At 45.3% G+C, this 21,121-nt stretch overlaps 1 protein-coding gene across 30 annotated transcripts; it reads left to right on the top strand.

The window, feature by feature from the left end:
* The first annotated feature begins 10,739 nt into the window (after positions 1–10,739).
* LOC120689609 (F-box/LRR-repeat protein 17-like) lies at positions 10,740–17,354 on the top strand. Of its 30 annotated transcripts, none has more exons than XR_005681346.1 (13): positions 10,740–11,573; positions 12,764–12,865; positions 13,479–13,623; positions 13,706–13,890; positions 14,034–14,138; positions 14,257–14,354; positions 14,473–14,708; positions 14,785–14,851; positions 14,956–15,024; positions 15,992–16,077; positions 16,215–16,308; positions 16,876–16,974; positions 17,072–17,354. XR_005681346.1 is itself a non-coding variant. In XM_039971938.1 (11 exons), the coding sequence occupies exons 1-11, from the start codon at positions 11,014–11,016 to the stop codon at positions 16,899–16,901; spliced, it is 1,665 nt and encodes a 554-aa protein (XP_039827872.1). In that variant the 5' UTR covers positions 10,741–11,013; the 3' UTR covers positions 16,902–16,916. The 30 variants fall into 30 exon arrangements, 16 of the variants coding, with proteins under 16 accessions (XP_039827872.1, XP_039827871.1, XP_039827873.1 ...); XR_005681345.1 differs by having other exon boundaries at positions 16,215–16,326; XR_005681347.1 differs by having other exon boundaries at positions 16,215–16,326; positions 16,898–16,974; positions 17,072–17,111.
* The last annotated feature ends 3,767 nt before the right edge of the window (positions 17,355–21,121 follow it).

Genomic DNA, 21,121 nt, shown 5'->3' with positions numbered 1-21,121 from the left:
GATAATTAAAGTCTTTGAATGACATAATTAAATAATGAATACATCATAATAGAAATTCTCTCTAATTCTCTATTTCCTTCTCTATTTCTCTCTAAATTCTCTCTAATTCTCACTATATCTCTATAATTAAAGAAAACACTATGTCCATAATTGAATTCTAATAATATATCTATAAATCAATTCTACTTAATATATATTTGTTTACTATTTTCTACTATTTTTTATGATTCTTCAACAATTTGCTATGATTTTCTACAATTTCCTAACTATTATCTATTTTTTTACCTATTCTCTATAATTTTTTTAACTATTTTCTATAATTTTCTACCTATTTTATACAATTTTCTACCTATTTTCTACAAACTCCTATCTATTTTTGTCTTTTTCTAACATAATAAAAAAAGCTGACGTCAGCACATAGTAGTGCTGACGTCAGCAAATGGCTTACGTCCTTGGGCGGCGCCGGCGGTGGTGCGTGGCGTGGGGTCGGCGAGGCGGCGGCCGAGAGGGGCAGCGCGCTGGCGGTCAAGGTCGCGGCGGCACGGCGGCGGTCGAGGGCGGGGGGCCGGCACGGCGGCAGGCGAGGGCGGGACCGGCGAGCTCGGGCGGCTGGTGGAGGTCGAGGGCAGGGGCCGGCACGGCGGCAGGCGAGGTCGGGGCCGGCGAGCTCGGGGCGACACGGCGGCGCGCGGGTGGAGGACGATGGCGCTCGGGGCAGTGCTCGGCGACGACGACGCTCGGGGACGACGGCGCGATAGGGTGGCGAAGCTCGGGCGGTGCGTCCTCTGGCTGTGGTGGTCGGTGGTGAGCAGGAGGCGGTTCGGATCAGGGGGACGACGGCGCGCCGACGCAGACAGTGGTGGAGCCACGGGGTATGCCACTTGGGCCGCGGCATACCCTGTGGGCCAGTAGATGACTGTGTTTGAAAAAATCTTCCGCTTCCTATTCTCCTAGAGAGGGTATGAGGCACGACCGCGCTGGACACCAGCCGCTTGCGGCCAGCAGCTTTCCATCCCCTGCGCCGCATAGCATCCGCCGCCGCCGTCCAGAGATAAAGACCAGGGCTCAAGCGAACCAGTCCGCGGCTCCAGACTCCAAGGCAAATTGCCAAATTCGTGTGAACGTGTCTGATTTTTTACTCATTGTTTCGTGCCTGATTGCCTCTTTTGTGCATGTACCCATTGTCTGTTCTTGCAAAGGCTTTAGGTAAAAATAAATAGGAGATAGTGTGGTTAGATGATTGTTTTATCATACTCGTTAAATAGGACATTTTCATCAAAGTGATAAAGGTGAAATAATAGAGACTTGTATGAAGATGAATCATCTTTGAACTATTTTATATGTGTAAGCTTCCTTTATGCACATTTTAGATCTATATATTTTATAGCTCTTAATTGTTGAATTTAAGACTTCACATGTTATTTATACTAATTTTTAGTAGATTTTGATTTGTTTATAGAGTATACCATTTCTATATGAGTTATACCGAATTGTATATGAAAAAATGGTCACGGCATACCCTATATTAAAACTCTAGATCCGCCACTGGGCGCAGATCAAGAAAAGCACGAAGTATTGGGGGAACAGAGGGCGAGGAAGAAGCTGAGTTATAGGGGGGGCTTTTGTCCCGGGTGGAGCCACGACCCGGGACAAAAGGCCCTTTCGTCCCGGGTGGTGGCTTCGCCCGGGACAAAAGGTGTTTTTAGGCGGGCCGGAAAAATTACCAGTCCGCGGCCAACCTTTAGTCCCGGGTGGATCTACCACCGGGGACAAAATGAGCCCGTTTTTTCTCATTCCCGCCAAATATCTCTTTTTTATTTGTTTCTTTTTACTTCTCTTTTAAAATAGGCTTTCATTTGTTAATTCAGTTAAAAAAATTATGGTTCCAAAAATTATGGAACAAATTTTTTATCTCTGTATAGGCTTGATACACGCAACAAAAATGTTTAATTTTCATTCAAGTGATTGGGTCAACGAAATATCTAACTTTTTTGAAATCATATTTTTTATTTTGTCCATGCAAAAATATATTAGGTGAATAAATTTTTTCAAACTTTTGTTTTTCGACAGAAAGTGGGTTCTATCACGATATTAACGTTTAAAAAGTGAGTTTTACATAAAACTAAGCAATTTCATGACATTAATGAGTAGTGTGTGAGTTTGTGAGATAGTGTGTGTTAGTGAGAGAGTATAGTGTGCTAATGTGATTGTAATTTCATGAAATAAATAAAATTAGATGAGTAATCCATATTATTGTATGAAAATTATATTTGAGTCTGATAATAATTAAGTGACAACTATAAAAAATGATATATATAACACATAAAGGATAATATATAATAAAAGTATTCGAATTGTCATTACTTTTCTATAGAATAATAGAAAATAATTCAAGTATATGAAAGATTAGCGGTAACAGACTTTCTCTTGACAAATGTCCCATGATTATGATCATGGCGCAAGTATGGAGCATCATCATTGGCTAGCAGGATACATGGATCAGCATTTACTTCGAAAGGTGGAATGACAACAAAATTATTATATTCTTCTGACAAGTCTGTCTTGTCCTCCACTCCAACGATATTTCTCTTCCCTGATAGAACTATGTGTCGCTTAGGCTCATCCTTTTGCTTGTTTATCCCCTTCTTTGGTTTGCTGGACATGTTTTTAATGTAGAAAACCCGAGCGACATCCTGGGGTTAGGACAAACGGCTCGTCTCTATACCCAAGATTGTTGAGATCAACTATTGCCATCCCATACTCATCTTTTATTACCACTCCTCCAGATAGCTTAACCCATTGGCAATGAAATAGAGGCACCTTGAAATTGGGACCGTAATCCAACTCCATATCTCTTCAATGTAGCCGTAATATGTGTCATTTTTTCTATTATTGTCTGTGGCATCCATATGGACATCGCTATTTTGGTTCGTACTCTTTTTATCTTGGGCTATCGTATAAAATGTGTTTCCATTTATCTCGTACCCTTGGTATGTTAAGATATTCCAAGATGGTCCCCTAGCCAATAAGAACAGTTGTTCACTTATATTCCAAGTTATGCATTAGATGCTTCTGCAACCAGCTGCCGAAAGTGTTCATGTGCTCACGTGTAATCCATGCCTTAGACTTTTCCGGGAATTCGGAGAGCAGAATCTTCTTGTGTTCTTCGATATACGGGTCAACCAAGGATGATTGTTGAAGAACCACATAATGCGCTTTCTTGAAGGAGAAATCATCTATGCAGACATAAGACTTCTTTTCTAATGTACCCTTTCTATTTAGTCTCCCCTCATATCGCGATTCAGGGACTCCAATCGGTTTAAGGTCATCAATAAAGTCAACACAAAAGTCAATGACCTCCTCAGTTCCGTAGGCACTGGCGATGCTTTCTTCTGGACGAGTTCGATTACGAACACATTTCTTGAGTACCCCCATGAACCTTTCAAATGGGAACATGTTGTGTAGAAATACTGGTCCGAGGATATCAATCTCTTTCACAAGATGCACTAGAAGATATGTTATAATGTTGAAAAAAGATGGTGGAAATATCAGCTCAAAGCCAACAAGGCATTGCACCACATCGTTTTGCAGGTTTATCAAATTGTCCGGGTCAATTACCTTCTGAGAAACTGCGTTGAGGAAGGCATATAGCTTCACGATGGTTAATCGGATGTTATCAGGCAGAAGTCCCCGCAACACAACCGGAAGAAGTTCGGTCATAAGCACATGGCAGTCATAGGACTTGAGATTTGTAAATTTCTTCTTTGCCAAATTTAGGATTCCTTTTATATTGGATGAGTATCCAGATGGAACCTTTATACTGCTCAAGCAGTCAAACATGCTTTTTTTCCTTGCTAAGAGTATAGCTGGCAGGACTTAAGTATTCTCGTCTATTATCTCGCTGTTGTGGATGTAAGGCATCTCGTTCTTCCATACGTTGCAATTCTTGACGTGCTTCTAGTGTATCTTTTGTCTTTCCGTAAACTCTCAAGAATGCTATCAGGTTGACGCAAAGATTCTTCGTGAGGTGCATCACATCAATTGCATGATGAACATCTAAGACTTTCCCAATACGGTAGCTCCCAAAATATAGATTTCTTCTTCCACATGGGCGCCATTCCGTTTTCGTTCGGAACAGGTTGGCTACCAGGTCCATTCCAAAAATAACTTCTATATCTTTTACCATGTCGAAGACGTCTTTACCACTACGGTGCATCGGCTTTGTTCGGTGGTCCGCTTGGCCTTTGAAATGCTTGCCCTTCTTTCGTACCAGATGCCTGATGGGAAGAAACCGACGATGACCCATATATACAACTTTCTTATAGTGAGCCTGTAGCAAAAATGGTCTCTCATGCCATATTTTAATATAATGTTTTGGCGATTGATGACACACACAACACTTGGACTAATATGATTGTTAAGATGAACATTCCCAGACTTTTTAGGTTCAAGTGATGACAAAGAGAAGATAGGCGTAGCTAGGCCCGAAGGGCCGCCCCTACGGGGGTTCCGCCCCTCGCGGGTCTCAGGGCAGCGCCCTGAAAGCTCTTCGGTTCAGGAGCACCGGAAGAACCGACGCCAGGGCATCGGAGCATCCGGTGGTAGTCGGAAGAACCGACGCCATGACACTTTGGTGCAGAAGGGAATCGAAGCCAAGTCAGCGTATAGGCACCGGTTGAACCGACGGTCCAAAATAGGGCATCGGTGCATTGGGTGTCCTTTGTACCAGAGACGATGTCAAGTGCCCAGGAGAAGTTTCTTCAGCACCGGTTCAACCGACGGTGCATCGGAGCATACCATCGGTGCAATGACGTCAGCGCCCGGGAGAATATCCTTCAGCACCGGTTGAACCGGTGAGGCATCGGTGCATAGCATCGGTTCAACCGGTGGTCACTGCGTCAGCTGTTAGGAGTTCAACGGCTACTTCGGTTTATGAGTGACCGGAAGAACCGACGCTACCCCTGCCAGAGGCATCTGTTCTTCCGGTGATACGCAGATTTACAGCTGACCGTTGGAGCAACGGCTACAAGACTTGGTGGCCTATATATACGCCTCACCCCGTCCATTTGAAGTGTGCTGGAGTTGCTGAACATTCTACTACACTTGAAGAACATCTCCAACCACCTTAGAGCTTCATTATACATCATATAGGACTTAAGCACACTTGTGAGAGTGCTTAGTGCTTGTAATAGGGATTAGTTCTTGCGAGAGCTCCCTTGAGAGAAGCCTTGCTGCGGCAAGCAACTTGTGATCCGTCATGTGACCCTCCGTCTTGGTGTGGAGTGGCAATGACACTTTGTGCGGGGGAAGAGGAGGCCCCTTCCTTGGTGGAGAAGCTCCGTAGTGGATTTCGGCCGGGTGACCGAGAGAGACGGTGGCGGTGCACGAGACTCGGTGTCTTGTGGGCATTTGCCTTTGCTTGCCGGCATCGCCATTGGTGGCGTAGTGCAAGACGGTGATCGGAAGAGCCTCGGTGTCCCGTGGACGTAGGCGTTTATGCCGAACCACGTTACATGACCGTGTCTACTCGGGAGTTTGCATCCCTCTTGCACTTACCTCTTTACTTACCATATTACGTTTCCGCACTTACTCTTTGTTGTGTGCCTTTAGTTTCCTAGTTAGTTTGATTAGGATTGGCTATAGGTTGCAAGTTTTTAGGGGTAAGTAGAGAGTTGCATAGATAAACCTCAGTTATAACTAGCATGTATAGGACGTGTTAGGTTTATCTTATGCAAGTAGTTTGAGCCCTAGGTTAAAAAGCGTTTAGCGACCCTATTCACCCCCTCCCCCTCTAGGGTCGGACACCCCGGTGATCCTTACAGAGCCAACTATATATTATCGGTATCATCTAAACAGTGTGTGCATGCTTTGTATCTCTTATTCGAATGTCCTGACAAGTTACTAAGAGCAGGCCAGTCATTGATCGTTACGAACAGCAATGCTCGTAGGTTGAAGTTTTTCTATTTGTATTCATCCCACATCCGTACACCTTCATCGCCCCAGAGCAATAAGAGTTCTTCGACCAATGGTCTTAGGTACATATCAATGTCATTTCTGGGCTGCTTTGGGTCCGGGATAAGTACTGGCATCATGATAAACTTCTGTTTCATGCAGAGCCGTGGTGGAAGATTTTACATGCAAAGAGTCACAGGCCAAGTGCTATGACCACTGCTCATCTCACCAAAAGGATTAATGCCATCTGTACTCAAACCGAACCTTATGTTTCTCGTATCCAATTTAAATTCAGGGTATATTCTATCTATTTTTCTCCACTGCGACCCATCAGCGGGGTGTCTCAACATCGAGTCTTGCTTGCGTTCCTCTTTGTGCCATCGCATCAACTTAGCATTATCTTTATTTCTAAACAGACGCTTCAAACGTGGTATTATAGGCGAATACCACATGACCTTAGCAGGAACTCTCTTTCGGGGATGCTCCCCTTCGACATCGCCAGGATCATCTTTTCTGATCTTGTAACACAATGCACTGCATACGGGGCATGCATCCAAATTCTCGTACTCGTCTCAGTAGAGGATGCAGTCGTTTGGGCATGCATGTATCTTTTGCACTTCTAATTTTATAGGGCAAACAAATTATTTGGCTTCATACGTTGTGGTAGGCAATTCGTTGTCCTTAGGAAGCATTTTTTAACAAGTTTCAGTAATTCACCAAATTCCTTGTCGGATACACCATTTGTCTCCTTCCATTGCAGCAATTCCAAGGTGGTGCCAAACTTCTTCAATCCATTTTCACAGTCTGGGTACAACAACTTACGGTGGTCCTCTAACATCTTCTGGAAGTTCAACCTCTCCGTTTCACTCTCACAGTCGCCCCGCACATTGTGCAGTGCCTGCCCCAGATCGTCGCTAGGATCAACTTCTGCTACATCTACTTTGGCTCTTCCATGGGAATATCGTCATCGAATGCACCGAATCCAGCATTCCCGGAAAAGTGGTCGTCAAAATCTTCCTTTTCATTGTCTTTCATGGTAACCCCCTGTCCTCCGTGCTTCGTCCAACAAACATACTTCTCCATGAAACTATTTGCGAAAATGTGACTTTGTAGAATTCTTGAAGAGGAGTAATCCTTGTTATTCTTGCAATTAACACACGGGCAGCACATAAAACTATCCTGCTTATTTGCCTCAGTCATAGAAAAAAAATAATGCAGGCCTTCAATGAATTCGTTAGAATGTCGGTCAGCATTGTACATCCATTGCCGGTCCATCTGCATTTTAAAGGAATCAATTTGAATTCTTTACACGTATCAAATAAATAAAATATATCAAACCTAAATTAAACTAAATGTAACATAACATGAATAATTAAAAGATCTGCAATATCCATCATAAATCATGATTAATTAAAAGAAGTACTTAATCCATTAGAGAACTTACCAAAGGAGTACTCAACATGCAACTTAAAAATTCGCACAACAACACATATGTTTTCAACCGTCCTTGCGTGGGAACGCAGAATGCTCTGACGGATTTCTTGCTGGCGTAGAAGAAGATGGCGGAGCTGAAACCTCCGAGTTTGGTGGTGACGAACCGTAACACCGCAACAAATCTTCAAGATCAAACAGAGGTTCCTCGCCCCTTGCCACACATTCTTTATATTCTTTTTCCAAATAACGGAGCCCTGCTCTATGAAAAGCGCTAGGTTTCTTGCACCGACGATCTACTGGAGTTGTGCCCTGCTCTCCGGAAGGACAACGATCACCCCCACCGGCGCCACTCCCCCCAGCTGCTGAAGCTATATTTTACTGGAAAATACTTTTATTTTTCACAAAATTATAAATTCTTACAATTACAATACAAATATTATTTACTATTACAATTACAATGATCAGATTAATTACTCTTGCAAATAACAATAAAAACATATAAAAAAGACGAAATCTCTAATTAATTGAAAGAAATCTCTATAACTCCTAATTATTTTGACACCCTTCAGTTCCAGGAGAACACTCTTTTCAATATCCAGAAACCCTCTAGAAGAAAAAAAACTTTATTTCAGAAAATATATATGTCGGTAACCTCGACCCTACGGTGATGACACTGCCTTTCGGTGGGACACGGTGCTGTACAAGTACGTCACCAATAGGCCAGCCGCAACACCAACATTTACGGTTGATAGGAACACAACACTTGGCACAAACAGCATGCTCGTTAATATGCTTTCAGTACAACAACGACCACACTGACTGTTCCAAATGCTGTGTTCGTATTAACCGCAAGTGCTGGTGTTGCGACCAGCCCATTGGTGACGTCCTTATAACGCATCGTGTATCCTCGAAATGTAGTGACATCACCGTTGAATGGAGATTAATGACGTATACTTGTTTCGAAATAAAGATTTTTTAAGCTTCTAAATGGTTTCAGTATGAGCATGAACGAATATATCACTAGAGTGTCAAAATAATCCATTCATAATAAAAAATTCTAATATACTCATTTCATTAATTCATTCATTAATACAAAAATCAACTATCCACAATATGGTTATATATACAAGTAAATCACATGAAGTGTCTACACTGATTCTAAAAATTTCTACTATCCACGTACTCATCTAAATCTAAAAAAAATCACACCTACATATGCAATCTAAATGTCCAAGAAATGAGCTACACATTTTCTATATTTCTAAAGCATGAAATGAGCTACACAAGCAATGAAAGAAGAGAAAAACAAACCCCAAACTTTTAAAGCCGATGGATGGACGTGTGAATCAAAGATCTTCACAAATATGATGAAGAAATGAGCAAGAACTCCCCTCTCCCGAGCCAAAAACAGCAAAAACAAGTGAGCTGAATGACTCGGACGGGGGAGAGGAAAGGGGATAAGGGGGCCAGGGCCTCCCCTTTTGTCCTGGTTGGTGGCTCCAACCGGGATAAATGAGGTGTCTTTGGTCTCGGTTGGTGCCTCCAACTGGAACAAAAGACTCTTGTCCCCTCGCTGACCCAGCTAGCTGTTGGACTCGGGATAAAAGCCACTTATTATCTTGGGTCCAAAAACAGCCGGGATAAATGGTCTAGAGTAAAGGGCTGTTCTATATAGTAGTGACCGGAGGTGGGCTGCGTTGCTGTGTCTGCTTGTGCACGGAACGACGCGCGCAGCAGCTCGCTAGCAGCAGCGTCTGCGTTGCAATCAGAGTGTTACTGGTATATCGAGACACACCACTCGGTTCTTATCTCGGATGGTTCGGGTCCTCGCAGTAATATAACACCTACAATTTTGTAGAATGCATTAATATCACCTTTTATCTATAGTTGCCATGAAATCGAAATATTCGAGCTATCTAATCGTAGTTTGTAAAATTCAACTTTTATTGAAATTGAATTGACCAAGGTCCCAATTCTGAGCTCATTAGCCTCACGAGCCGAACCATTTTTTTTGATACTATGTGGTAGCTACAGTGAAACCAATTAGCGCGGGCGCGCCAAGGGGAGAGGCTTTTACTTTTCAAAGAAAAGGGGAGAGGGTTTTAGAATAGTCCCCCTGCAGCACCTAAATGATGATATAAACTATAGGTTCTCCCTACGGTAGTTGACTCCTAAGTCCTAACCAATGGCCCAGTGACCATCAGGATTCTCTGCCTCTCCAACACACAAAAGATGCTAGATAGGTTACCATATTCCAATTCCAATGTGGACTTGATAAAAAAACAAAACTTTTTTACTCGTAGACACATCTCCACCAAGGGAGAGGCAAATTTTAAAGGGTCAGTTGGATCCATGCCACTACAATTTCACAAAGTTGGATTTCATGTTGAAATCCATGCCATTGAGTGGCATGATTTTCAACGTGAAACCCAATTTCACGGAGTTGTGGTGGTATGAATCGAATTTTCCCAATTTTAAAAGCGGATTCAGAATCTCTCTTCTTCGTACTTCCACGGACAAAAGGAATTGTCAGCGTGGGCCCAACAGGGCATCATCGTTGACGTTCAATACGTGCGCGCGCGCCTGGGGGGAAGGAGGACCGAAACGCGGTACAACTACAAGTACCCCGAACCACGAGTCGTGTGCAGAGAAGCCAAAGATTTCCGTTTAGCCGGGATGACGCCGTTTCACACACGTTCGGCCCAAAACCGCCCGAAACGAAGTCAAATTCGGCAGGAATTCCCCACCACCGCCCCGGATCGGAATAGCTATATATCGTGCGCGCGACAAAAGTCCCACTCATCGCCTGAAGTGGCCCACGTATGGCCCATCACCTCCTTCAACTCCGGTGAGATTCCGGTAAACTCCGGCTTGGTTAGGGTTCCGAGTTAGGGGTTCGGGTTGCTGGGGGGCGGCTGCTTACCACTGGCCATAGAGGGAGGGCCGGCAGCGGCAGGCCGGCCCGGCGGAGGAGGCGAACGCGGGGGCGGCGAGGCTGGCGGCGAGGGCGCCACCGGCCGGGCGGTGGGAGATGGCGGTTGGGCCGGCGCCAGAGCGGGGGAATCGACGGCAACGGCGGTGGTGGATGAAGACAACGGTGGCAGGAGGAGGCGGCGGCGGTGGGGGTGGGATGGTGACCGGCGCGGGTGGACTAGGATCCCGCCGGAGCTCCGCGCCGGTGGTGGGGTGGAGGCGGGGCTGGGCGGCGGCACCAACCATCACCTGGAGCCATAGCTAGCTGCGCCCGCCCCGGATCGCGTCGCGTCAAAACAGCAGCTCCGAGCAAATTCCGGGCGGCCCCGACCGCGAGGCACTTGCAACTCACGTCTGGAGCCTCTCCTTTCCTCTTTTTTTTTTTTCCTCGCTGCGCACCCCGTGCATGCGAGGGAGAGGGGGAGAGAGGCGTCGTGGCCGGCGCGGCGCGTGGTAAACCAAACCAAATCCTCCTCCGCTCCGCTCCGCCCCACGGCCATCCGCCCCGGTCGCCTCTCCTCTCCCCGAGCCACGGAAAATGGCGCCAACCCCTCCCCAATCTCCCGCGCGGCCCGGCCCCCGCCGCTATTCCCCCCTCGCCTGACCTGGCCCGACCGCGCCCCCCCCAAACCCTAACCCCCGCGGCGGCCGGCCATGGCGTCGCAGCCCAGGCCGCCGCCGCCGCCGCGCCCCAAGACGCGGGGCAACTACAACTGCGGCCGCTGCGGCCAGCCCAAGAAGGGCCACGTCTGCGTCGCCCCCATCCCCGTCGCGGCCTCCCCGTCCGGGGCCGCCCCGTCCCCGTCGCCCTCCACCTCGTCGGGGGCCGCCAGCGCCAGCGGGGATCAGAGGCTCCGCCGCGCCCTCTCGTTCGACGAGGCGGGGACCCCGTCCTCGCCCGAGAAGAAGCCCAAGGTGGAGGCGGACGCGGAGATGGACGTGGCCGGCGGCGAGGAGGAGGAGGACGTGGTGATGGAGGTGGGCGGCCGCCCGGTGCCCAGGGAGGTCATGGCGGAGGTGCTGCGCCGGCTCGGGCCCCGCGGGGTCATGGCCGCCGCGGGGGTCAGCCGCGGCTGGCGGGACTGCGCGGGCCGGGTCTGGCGGGCGGCCGACGAGCTCCGCCTCCGCGTCCTCGCCGCCTCGGGCGCCGGCCTCCTCGGCGCGCTGCTACCGCGGTGCCCCGCGCTCTCGCGCCTGCAGCTCCGAATGGAAAGGTGAGCCGCCCCGGGGCAAATCTGAACGAATCCAATCCGCGACGGTGGGAGTGGGATTCTTTCGGCGCGATCTGGGCTCACCGCCGTGAGATCGATGACGCTGGTGACTTTATCGCGCGCAATTTCTCGTTAGGATAATTCAATTTTGGTTCAGATAAAAGTACAATATGAATGATTAGAATATGGGTTATTTCTCGCTGACTTACATAGTAGTAAAAGGGGTGTCCGATCTGAAGTCTGGTGCTGCTAACTTGGTCTCCAATTGGCATGACAGGACAAGGTGGGATGGTCTGTACGAAATATTTATGTCTGATGTAATAAAGGTGTAGGATTTCTGTTAATATAATGAGGCCTAGTAAACACGTACATCCTCATGGCTTCTATAGAAGACCATGCAACCATTTGGAAAAAAATGCTGTCCGCTTGTCATGTTTTGGATATGTGAACTTGCTCACCCCTTAGTGTTTCCGTCATGAGATAAGATCTTGGTGCCCCTGATCATATTTGAGGATTGGCCAGGTCGTTATGGCAATGCCAGATTTCAGATAGGGAAGCTTGTTGAGAAATGGTGTGGAGTTGCCTGACTCTTTTGGATAATCTTGTGGTGATGCTGAATGATGCATATGCAGACCTTTCATCAGCGCCTTAGGTTGGGAGTGTATTTAGCTCACACCTATTCCACTAGTATATGATGATATGGTGCATATGAATATCATCAGTGTTAGAGAAAAATGTGCAACTTTAGAGTGCAACATACAATGTGGCTTATACCTTACGATAATCTGCGCTTTTCAGTACACGACTCCAAACTAGTGCAGTAATGTTAAAAACACTTGTACTTGGTGTCAATGACACTATGAGTAAGGTACTAAGGTTCTTGCAAATAGGTTCATTCTTCGTAGAATACTTTGTCCAAGGTTTCACTTTGTATCATTTTCAATTGGCTCCCAAATGCAAATGCAGATCCAGACATCCAGACTTGCACTTGTGGTATTACACTATTACTTTCTGAATTACAATGAACCACGGTCAAGCTTATCTACAATACCGAAGAGGGAAACCAATAATCTTATGTTATTTTGATTTGATCATAGTGAGATAGTTAACCTACCTATGCTGTTATATGTTTTCTTACTGACAAAATAAGTAATACTTCTAACATGTTTCTTATTCTTTTATGTTTTCTGCAGTGATGTTGATGCCACTACACTGGCATGTCTTGCATTTTCCTGCCCAAGTTTAAATACTCTTGAGATTACCATGGCTGCCAATGCAGTCAACAGGATGACTGGGTATGTTATGCTTGGTTGTACTTTAAATAATTAGTATCGAATGTGGCCTATGTATTTTCCAATGCTTGTTCCTCAGCTAAAATTTCATAATAATAACAAAAATTCGGTCTGCGAGGGGCAAGCCCCCCCCCCCCTCGAGCATTAGAATAAGGTCTTCTCACGCAGACCGAGAAAATCCTCGAACCCCTGCCCACCCTTACATAGGTGTACTGTTGCCCGTGCCGTTTCCCCGTGGGAGAGCGGGCCTGACCTTCCATGTGCTTTGGCGTGGAGGTAGGCGAGGGGATTTTTTTAACCCCAGCCTATTCATTCCCACGGGGAGTTGAACCCAGAATCTGGGGAGGTGCTACTTGCGCCCATCTAACCAAGTCAGCTAGAGGGTCGTTCGCACAAAACAATAGCAAGGCTCTTAAACAATTGAATACTATCAAGCAGAGATCATATGTAGCTTTCTTGCATAAACCTGTCTAGTTGTGGTTATCCTACTGCACTAGTCATCTTGGTATATATTGCTTTGTAAATGGTTATATTTGTGAAACATGTAAGGAAAATGTGGTTTACTTTTGAACTTCCAGCACCTATTTAAGCTAAGTTGATTTTATTTTGTGCACAGAGAGGATCTAGGTCGTTTTGTTTCGGCGAAGTCTTCTCTGTCAGTCCTCAAAATTGGTGGTTGCTCTAATTTGGATTTTATTAATCTATGCTCTTCAAGCCTTTCGGTTCTTTGGCTGTCAGATCTTTGTTCCCTTTCAAAATCGGTAATACTGTGTTCTAATGCTATTCACAGTGATAGAAAATTTATTTTCCTCATTAATCCATTGGACGACACATTTCTTACAGGTCATGAACTGTCCTAATATGAGTGAACTCTCACTTTGCTTCGCACAACAAAGTAATGATTATACTGATATGGTTACTTTGATGGATGGCATTGGTCGTACATGCCCTAACTTAAACAAAATGCACATATCGTCAAATCAATTATCCAATGAAGCTGTATTTGCTCTAGAGAGTGCTAATCTCAGGTATCTTTCTGTACAGACTGCACCCTTCTATCCAGCTCTCTCTGATTACCAGATCATTTAGCTGTAACATGCTAAGCTCATCAATATTCTAGTACTGTATTTTTTCAACTTTCTAATTTTTAATCTTGTTATAACTTTATCAGGGGACTGTCAATGCTATCTTTGATTCTAGGTTCAAAAATAACTGATGCAGCTGTTGCATCTATTGTTCGATTTTGCACAAGCTTGGAGTTGCTTGATTTGAGTGGGTAAGCTCCATTTCTTCACCTCATAACTAAAATGAAATTGTTGAAGCTGCTGTTTTATTTCCCAGCAGAAATTACTTACAATTAGCTGATGTGATTATCTGTTTTGATTATACTCCAGATCTAGCATCAGTGATAATGGTGTTGGGATGATATGCAAGGCGTTCCCTCATACTTTGTCAAGGCTGCTCCTTGCCCTCTGCCCAAATGTGACTACACGTAAGGCCCCAATTTCTTTCTGCGGTCTATTCGTACTGCCCCATTGAAGATGAATGAGTTCAGTGGTCACCATACGCGTTCCCCCGGTGTAACAACCATTCCTTATATGATTTTCTAGGTGGGATCCAGTTAGCTACGGCACAGTTGCCACATCTTCAACTCATGGACTGTGGAATGAGCCTATGTGCTAATTTGAACAATGACAAAGAAGGGCCATGTTTAGGTGAAATCAATGGAGGCATTAGAATCATTCGAAAGTTGTGCACCTTAAAAAAGCAACCTGTTCTTCAGAAGCTTATTATAAAGCATTGTAATTTGAAGAAGCTCAGTCTGTGGGGTTGTTCAGCGATTGATGTAAGTATTGGAATTTTATCTGCATTGGTACATCCTAATGCTTATGTAAAGTCTAAACTAATTTCACTTATGGCAGGCTCTCTATGTAAATTGTCCACAATTAAATGATCTCAATCTCAACTCTTGCACAAATTTACATCCAGGTATCATTGCCTTTGAGTTTTCTTTAGGCTGTCAAGCATGTAAAATAGTATCTATCATTTTTTTACAATCAGAATTGCTTGTCACAGAACGTCTGCTTCTTCAGTGCCCAAATTTGAAGAATGTCCATGCAGCTGGATGCCAAGACATGTTGATTGGAGCAATCAGAAATCAGGTATTCCTTGACACTGTCAGCCAAACATGTTTAACTAGGCAATCATTTGATTTGTTAGTATTTCAATTCTCAAGTACTAGAAATGAGGCGGCAAATGATTATGGGTATTAAAGCTAAGAGGTGCATCTTGAGAATCATGCCATGGGAGTAGTGATGTGTGAAATGTTTGTGAACGAAAGCATTGCTAATTTGCTATACGTGCAACCGTTTGAGTACAACTCAAGATCCGGTGGTTAAAATGATTTGGGGTGGGAAGCTCATAAATGCACTGGACTGTTTAGATGCACAGATTTACATGAGTTGTACTCAACTTGTTGCATTCAAAGCATTTCCCACATGCGACCATGCATCTAAACCATACAAAATATTAAATATCGGGGGAGTACCAATATAATGAACCTATTTCTCATGGCCAACGGATCTTCCTACTGGTCATCTTCCTAGCTATTCACTGGTTTTAGTATTGCATGAGCTTGAAGATGCATTACTATTTGATGAGCATATTTAAGTTGTTACTGCCAGGCAGAACATAATTTTCTGTATGAAGACACGTTAGGTGGATAATATTTTTGAGCTTCTTATAGTCAGGGGAAGTCAAATAAGGCACTGAGTTGAACTGACACGAAAGTTTTATTGGCAATTGGTAAAATGTGGTGACTCATTTCTAATTTGTTGGGAAAATTAATTCATTCTGGCTTTTGATTTTTGCCCTCCAGACACTGATAACCTGCAAGCCACAAAACCTAAACAAGCAATTTTTGTGAGCTGGAGTCTAGCATGGAGTGAGCTGCGTTGGAGCTGAAAGTATACCAGGCTTTGCTATAAGCCTATAGGCATTCTGTAACTTAGACACCATTAGTTTGGCATTGGTTCCTGTATGATGTAACTGTAGTGTCGTATGTAGCGTGTACTGATGTTGTAAGTTAATTCTTTCAACACACTAAAATAAGTCATTCTGCTTCCATAGAAAAACATCTTTATAGGCTTCATTGGCTCAGTTCCAGGAAACTTCACTGGGCATCAACCTCAACAACCCACATCCTGGATAGGCAGGTTGTAATGTAGCACCACATGTACACCCTAACCCTAGCTACACTTTTGAGTTAATTCTCCTGTTTGGTTTGTTCTAGATTCCTTGATCTACCGTGACCGGTGCTATCCACCTTTTGTGACTTCTTGTTATCACCCAGGCATTGCCGTCTTTCAAACTGATGTCTGTGCGTGGCCACGAGTCACCTCAGGGCAAGCTACACTTGTGATGAGGTGGCTCTGCCATCCATGGATGTATGGACATTACTGCTGATTTATACTTTGTTGAACTGTTAAGCATGAAAAGTAAAATATTTGGTTTATTTTTTTACCAATTGCCCTTAAAAAGTTTAGATTGAGCATTTGTAGATGGAAGAACCCTTTTGTTGTAAACTGAAATGGAGACCATATAAAATACTGTTTACTAGTTCTGCTCTTTAAGAGAGCATTATATTGTTGATAGAGATAGTCTTAGTTACAGTTTGAAATTTGATCCTGAGATAGACCTAGTTAATGTTTGAATTTCTTGCTGGTTACGTAACAGAAAACTTCAGCCAAAGTATAGCTTGGTTGTGTGTTCTAGGAAGAAAAATTATAGTTTGGTTCAGTGATTTCAAGAGTGAAACAAAGAGACAAGCAACTAAACCTAGAGGCTACAATGCAAGACTCCTATTGATCTCATCCACAAAATTAACTGACATAATTATGAAATTTGTCCAATTTTCCTTTTCTAGTTTGACGTGAGCCATCTATTCATTACAAAAAATAGATTAGACCCTTTGTCTTCTGTTTTTTTTCCAATGTACTGCCAAATTTTGCCAGGTTCTGAATGAGTTCGCTGCAGCTGACTCATCTCTTCCATGCAAGCGGCTAGCGGACGGCTCAAAACGTGTTCAACTCCCCCAATTCCTACAACATCAGGTAAAACTCTCGTCTTTCAGAGCTGTGCCTGCCCCCAAAGTCCCCTAACAGTTGTGGTAAGGCATTGTCTAGTAAATAACTCTTGTATTTCTTTCAGCCGTCGGAGGATGGCAAGTTGTTTGAATCGAGCCAGACCCAGTGCACCATGCATCTTGACATCGCCAGAGCCAGTTAGCTGAGCAATTGTACACATTAATTCTTTGTGTAATTACTGCATTGCCTCAGAACCTATAGTGTTTGTTGTATAAGTTGCTAACTGTTGTGTAGGACTTGCATGAATTCCACATCATCTGTTTCTTGTAGAGCAATAATTTGTAACAATGACCTTGTATTCTATTGGGAGCAATAATGATCCTGGACCGTTTGGTGTGTCAGAGCAACTCCAGCAGGGTCTCTATTTGAGTGACTAAAACCATATTTTAGTCTTTTTGCTCAAATTTTCATCTCTAATAGGGCCTCTACTTGGATGACTAAAATGAGTGAGTGACTAAATTCTCTCCCACCCCCTCAATGTGGTCACTTTCTACTTAGGCTACCAAAAGTAGGGCTCACTATTTTTTTCTCTTTTAGTCTATTTAGAAGTCTATTTAGTCGGTGCTGTTGGAGTGGAGACTATATTTTAGATGACTAAACTTAGAAAGTGAGTGACTAAAATGAGTTTTAGAGCAACTCTAGTAGGGAGAGCAAATGTGCTGCCATATGATGATTTAGTCGGTGGACACAAAAATTAATCTCTAACGGAGGGAGCAAATGAGTTGCCATTTTAGTAGGACTGCCAAATTTCTCCCCTCACCCCCAATTTGGTGGCTCTCTATTTGGACTGCCAAATATGAGCCCCACCAATTTTTTTTTTCATTTCGTTGGTGCCTGATTCCGATCCCGATCGAGCGGCCGGTGACCGGCGAGCTTTGGCTCCTCTGTTTGAGGTTTGACGCCAAGCTTGCCGGCCGCGCTTCGCCTCTTCGCCACCCCCACTCTGGCTGGCTCGTCCTCCCCGGCTCTGCTTCGCGCAAAAGCTCTGTCCTTTCTTGCTCTCCCCCTGTCCCCGTCCCCTCCACGGCTCTCCCCGTCGTGACTGCTCCGCATTGCGTCGCCGCGCCATGAGCACCTGCTACGGCAGCGGGTGCATCATCCCCGCATCATGTTTCCTGCGCCGTCGTCCGGGACCTGGGGCGCGACGCCGACGCCGACGCCTTCTGGGCCGCCGCGCCCCGCCTCTACGACTTCTCCCAGCAGCAGCAGCCGGAGGAGCAGGTGCCGTCGGCCCCGGCCCTGGCCGCGCGGCGCTCGTCTTCGCCGCCAGCTCCTCTGCTTGCCACACCGCCGACACCGTCACCGAGCCCTCGACGCCGCCGACACCGTCACCGAGCCCTCGCTGCCGGCAGTCCGTTCCCTGGCCGAGTCCTCCCCCTGGCAACTCACGCTCCAGTTGTCCGCACCCCAGGTCGCCCTCCCTCCCTCGCTGTCCGCCTATAAAAGGCCACCGGAGTCCTGCCTTGCGCACGAGCCCAGCACGCCGACCTCCATTAGCGCCGCCCATAGCCTCCACTGCGCGGAGTCGCCACCCTAGCTCTCCACCGCCCAATTCGACCCCTGAGCCAGTTTCCCCACTTACCACCAAAGCTTCCTGGCCTGACCGCCCCAACATCACCTCGCCGGAGCACCCCCACAGCCGCGTGCCATCCCCGCCAGAGCTGCTGCTCCGTGGAGCACCCTCATCCACCCCTCCTTCGCCCGAATAAACACTGCAGCTAGCTTCTCCTCGGCTAGGTGAAGCTCATAGGCCTGGACGTGCCCCCAATCCTCGCCGAAGCGCCGCCGCAGTCGCTCCTTGTCGCCGCCCCATCCGCCTCACCGCCGACGAGCCCCTTCCCGAACTCCTCCGCCCCAACCTAGATAACCCAGAAGTGCGCAATAGACTCCTGATGCTCCTCCGCCCCCGTGCCCTCGTAGCCGACGAGCTCTCTCGCCAGATTATGGGGAGCAGGAGCGACGAGAGCGCCGAGAAGGGGAAGAGGCGGACCTTGGGTCGAGGTTGGCGCTGACGTCGGAGATGACAGGTGGGGCCAGTTGTTAGGTTGAAAAATGAAGCCTACTTACTCAGCTCTGTTGGAGTGGAGGCTCATGTTTGGGTGAGGAAAATTCAGAAGTAGGCTTCTAAATGGATATTTGCTCACCTAAATTTAGCAGCCCTACTGGAGTTACTCTTAGTCACTCAAATTTAGTCACTCTACTAGAGTTGCTCTTACAGCTATATTCCTTTTTTTCAGATGATGATGCTAAATCGCATGGCCCGGCTTTGTTAATTTGTTAGGTTTGGTAGCGTTAGTCTTTTATGCTTTGTCTACTATATATAGCACTAATGGTTATTTCTCTATGACACGGTTCCTCCTGCATCTTATATAGAAATAATAATGACATACCAACTTTTGTTTCCAAATACTTGTCACTTTTGACTCTTTTTCTTGTTTTAAAATACTTGACACTTTGTATTTTTTAAGTACATTTTTCGATTTTGCTCTTGTGTGAATGCTATTGGAATGTTCTAGAATTATATTGTTCTCATGTGAAGCTAACTTTATAAGGGTATTTTAGTCATTTTATCTAAAAAGTCGATTGTCTTGGGACCTGTGCATTGGTCAAATTGACACGTATTCAAAAAATACAAACACACGTGAGAGCAAGGCTAATGATTTAGCCTGCTGCTGGCTGCAAGAACCTTTGGAGCTCATCTCTCAGCCACTTGTATAATGGTTTAGCTTTCCACCATAAATACATGGCCCACTTGTCTATCTCACAAAATGTCATGGTTCTTGTGTCGAAACTGGCTCTAAGTTAACAGCTCACTTCCCCTCTCTCTCTTTCTCTCTCCCCCACCTTAGCATTTAGTTTGCTTTTAGCCCACCATAATACTTGGTCAAATGGTCCGTGCACCTGGACTCACAAACACACACTCGTCGCCGAGTGTTTTTTTTCTTACACCGCAAATCGCCGACTATTTTTCTTTTTCGCCGCAAATCACAAATCTCAAGCCGCTGATTCACAGCACTCACGAATCAATTGATGAAACATCTAAATAATAATAATGTACCATCCACAAATCATGTGTTGCAAACCTAGACATCGGAAATCCCTCGTCCTTCCTTGCTGTATATCAACGACAAGCACATGGTCGTCGCTGCCACTCCTTCCTGCCCGACCATGCCATTGCCGCATGTACTACACTGTAGGGCCGGGAAACCGCTGCCTCACTTACAGCAGTAGTCAGTAGAGGAGGTCGTGGGCGTCTAATCACGACCGTTAGCAATACCTCACCATCAGCACATGGTGGTACCCAAGCGGCCAAGCCGACCGTCTCTGGTGAGTGGTGACGGGCACGCATCAACTATGCCGATGTGGATGGCGGATGGGTTGTGCCCACGTCCGATTTTGTTAAGACTTTATTTAGATGAAAGAGAATCTTTTAACATTTGAAGTATTAAACATAGACTAATTATAAAACTAATTATAGAACTCGTCAGTAAACTACGAGACGAATTTATTAAAACTAATTAATCTGTCATTAGAATATGTTTATTGTAGCAATTTAGTGTCTAATTATGACCCAAGGTTCATTAGATTTGTCTTGTAATTTACAAGCAAGTTTTTTTATTTCATCTGGATTTAATACTTTATGCATGTTCCGCACACATTCGATGTAATAGTTTTGGAATTTTGAATTTTGCATCTAAACCAGGCCTAACTGAGCCGGACGCTTCCAACAAAACATTTAGGCCAGATTTGTTTTTTTCAGTCTCAGTCATAAGTCCTCTCATATTGCATGTTTAAACATCAATTAGGAGTACCAAACATAGATTTATTACCAAACTAATTTCATAAGTTGTGACTTAATCATGAGATGAATCTATTAAGTCTAATTAGTCCATAATTTGACCAGTAATTGCTACAGTACCATCCGCTAATTGTGCATCGTAGAGTATGTCTATGCCAAATACTGAGCAGCGCACCAGGCCAGCTTGAGAAAATTCGGTTGTTAATTTACACTGGCAGCTGGCATCTGCTCGCGTGACTGATTACATGTATGAACAACAGTTAGATAGCAACTGTCTATATAAGTTCATGTAAGCAAAATAAGCTGATGTGGTCA

The sequence above is a fragment of the Panicum virgatum genome, chromosome 9N (genome assembly GCF_016808335.1).
Source record: "Panicum virgatum strain AP13 chromosome 9N, P.virgatum_v5, whole genome shotgun sequence".
In the NCBI taxonomy this organism is placed as follows: Eukaryota; Viridiplantae; Streptophyta; class Magnoliopsida; order Poales; family Poaceae; genus Panicum; species Panicum virgatum.
This window is presented reverse-complemented; position numbering and strand designations above follow the sequence as displayed.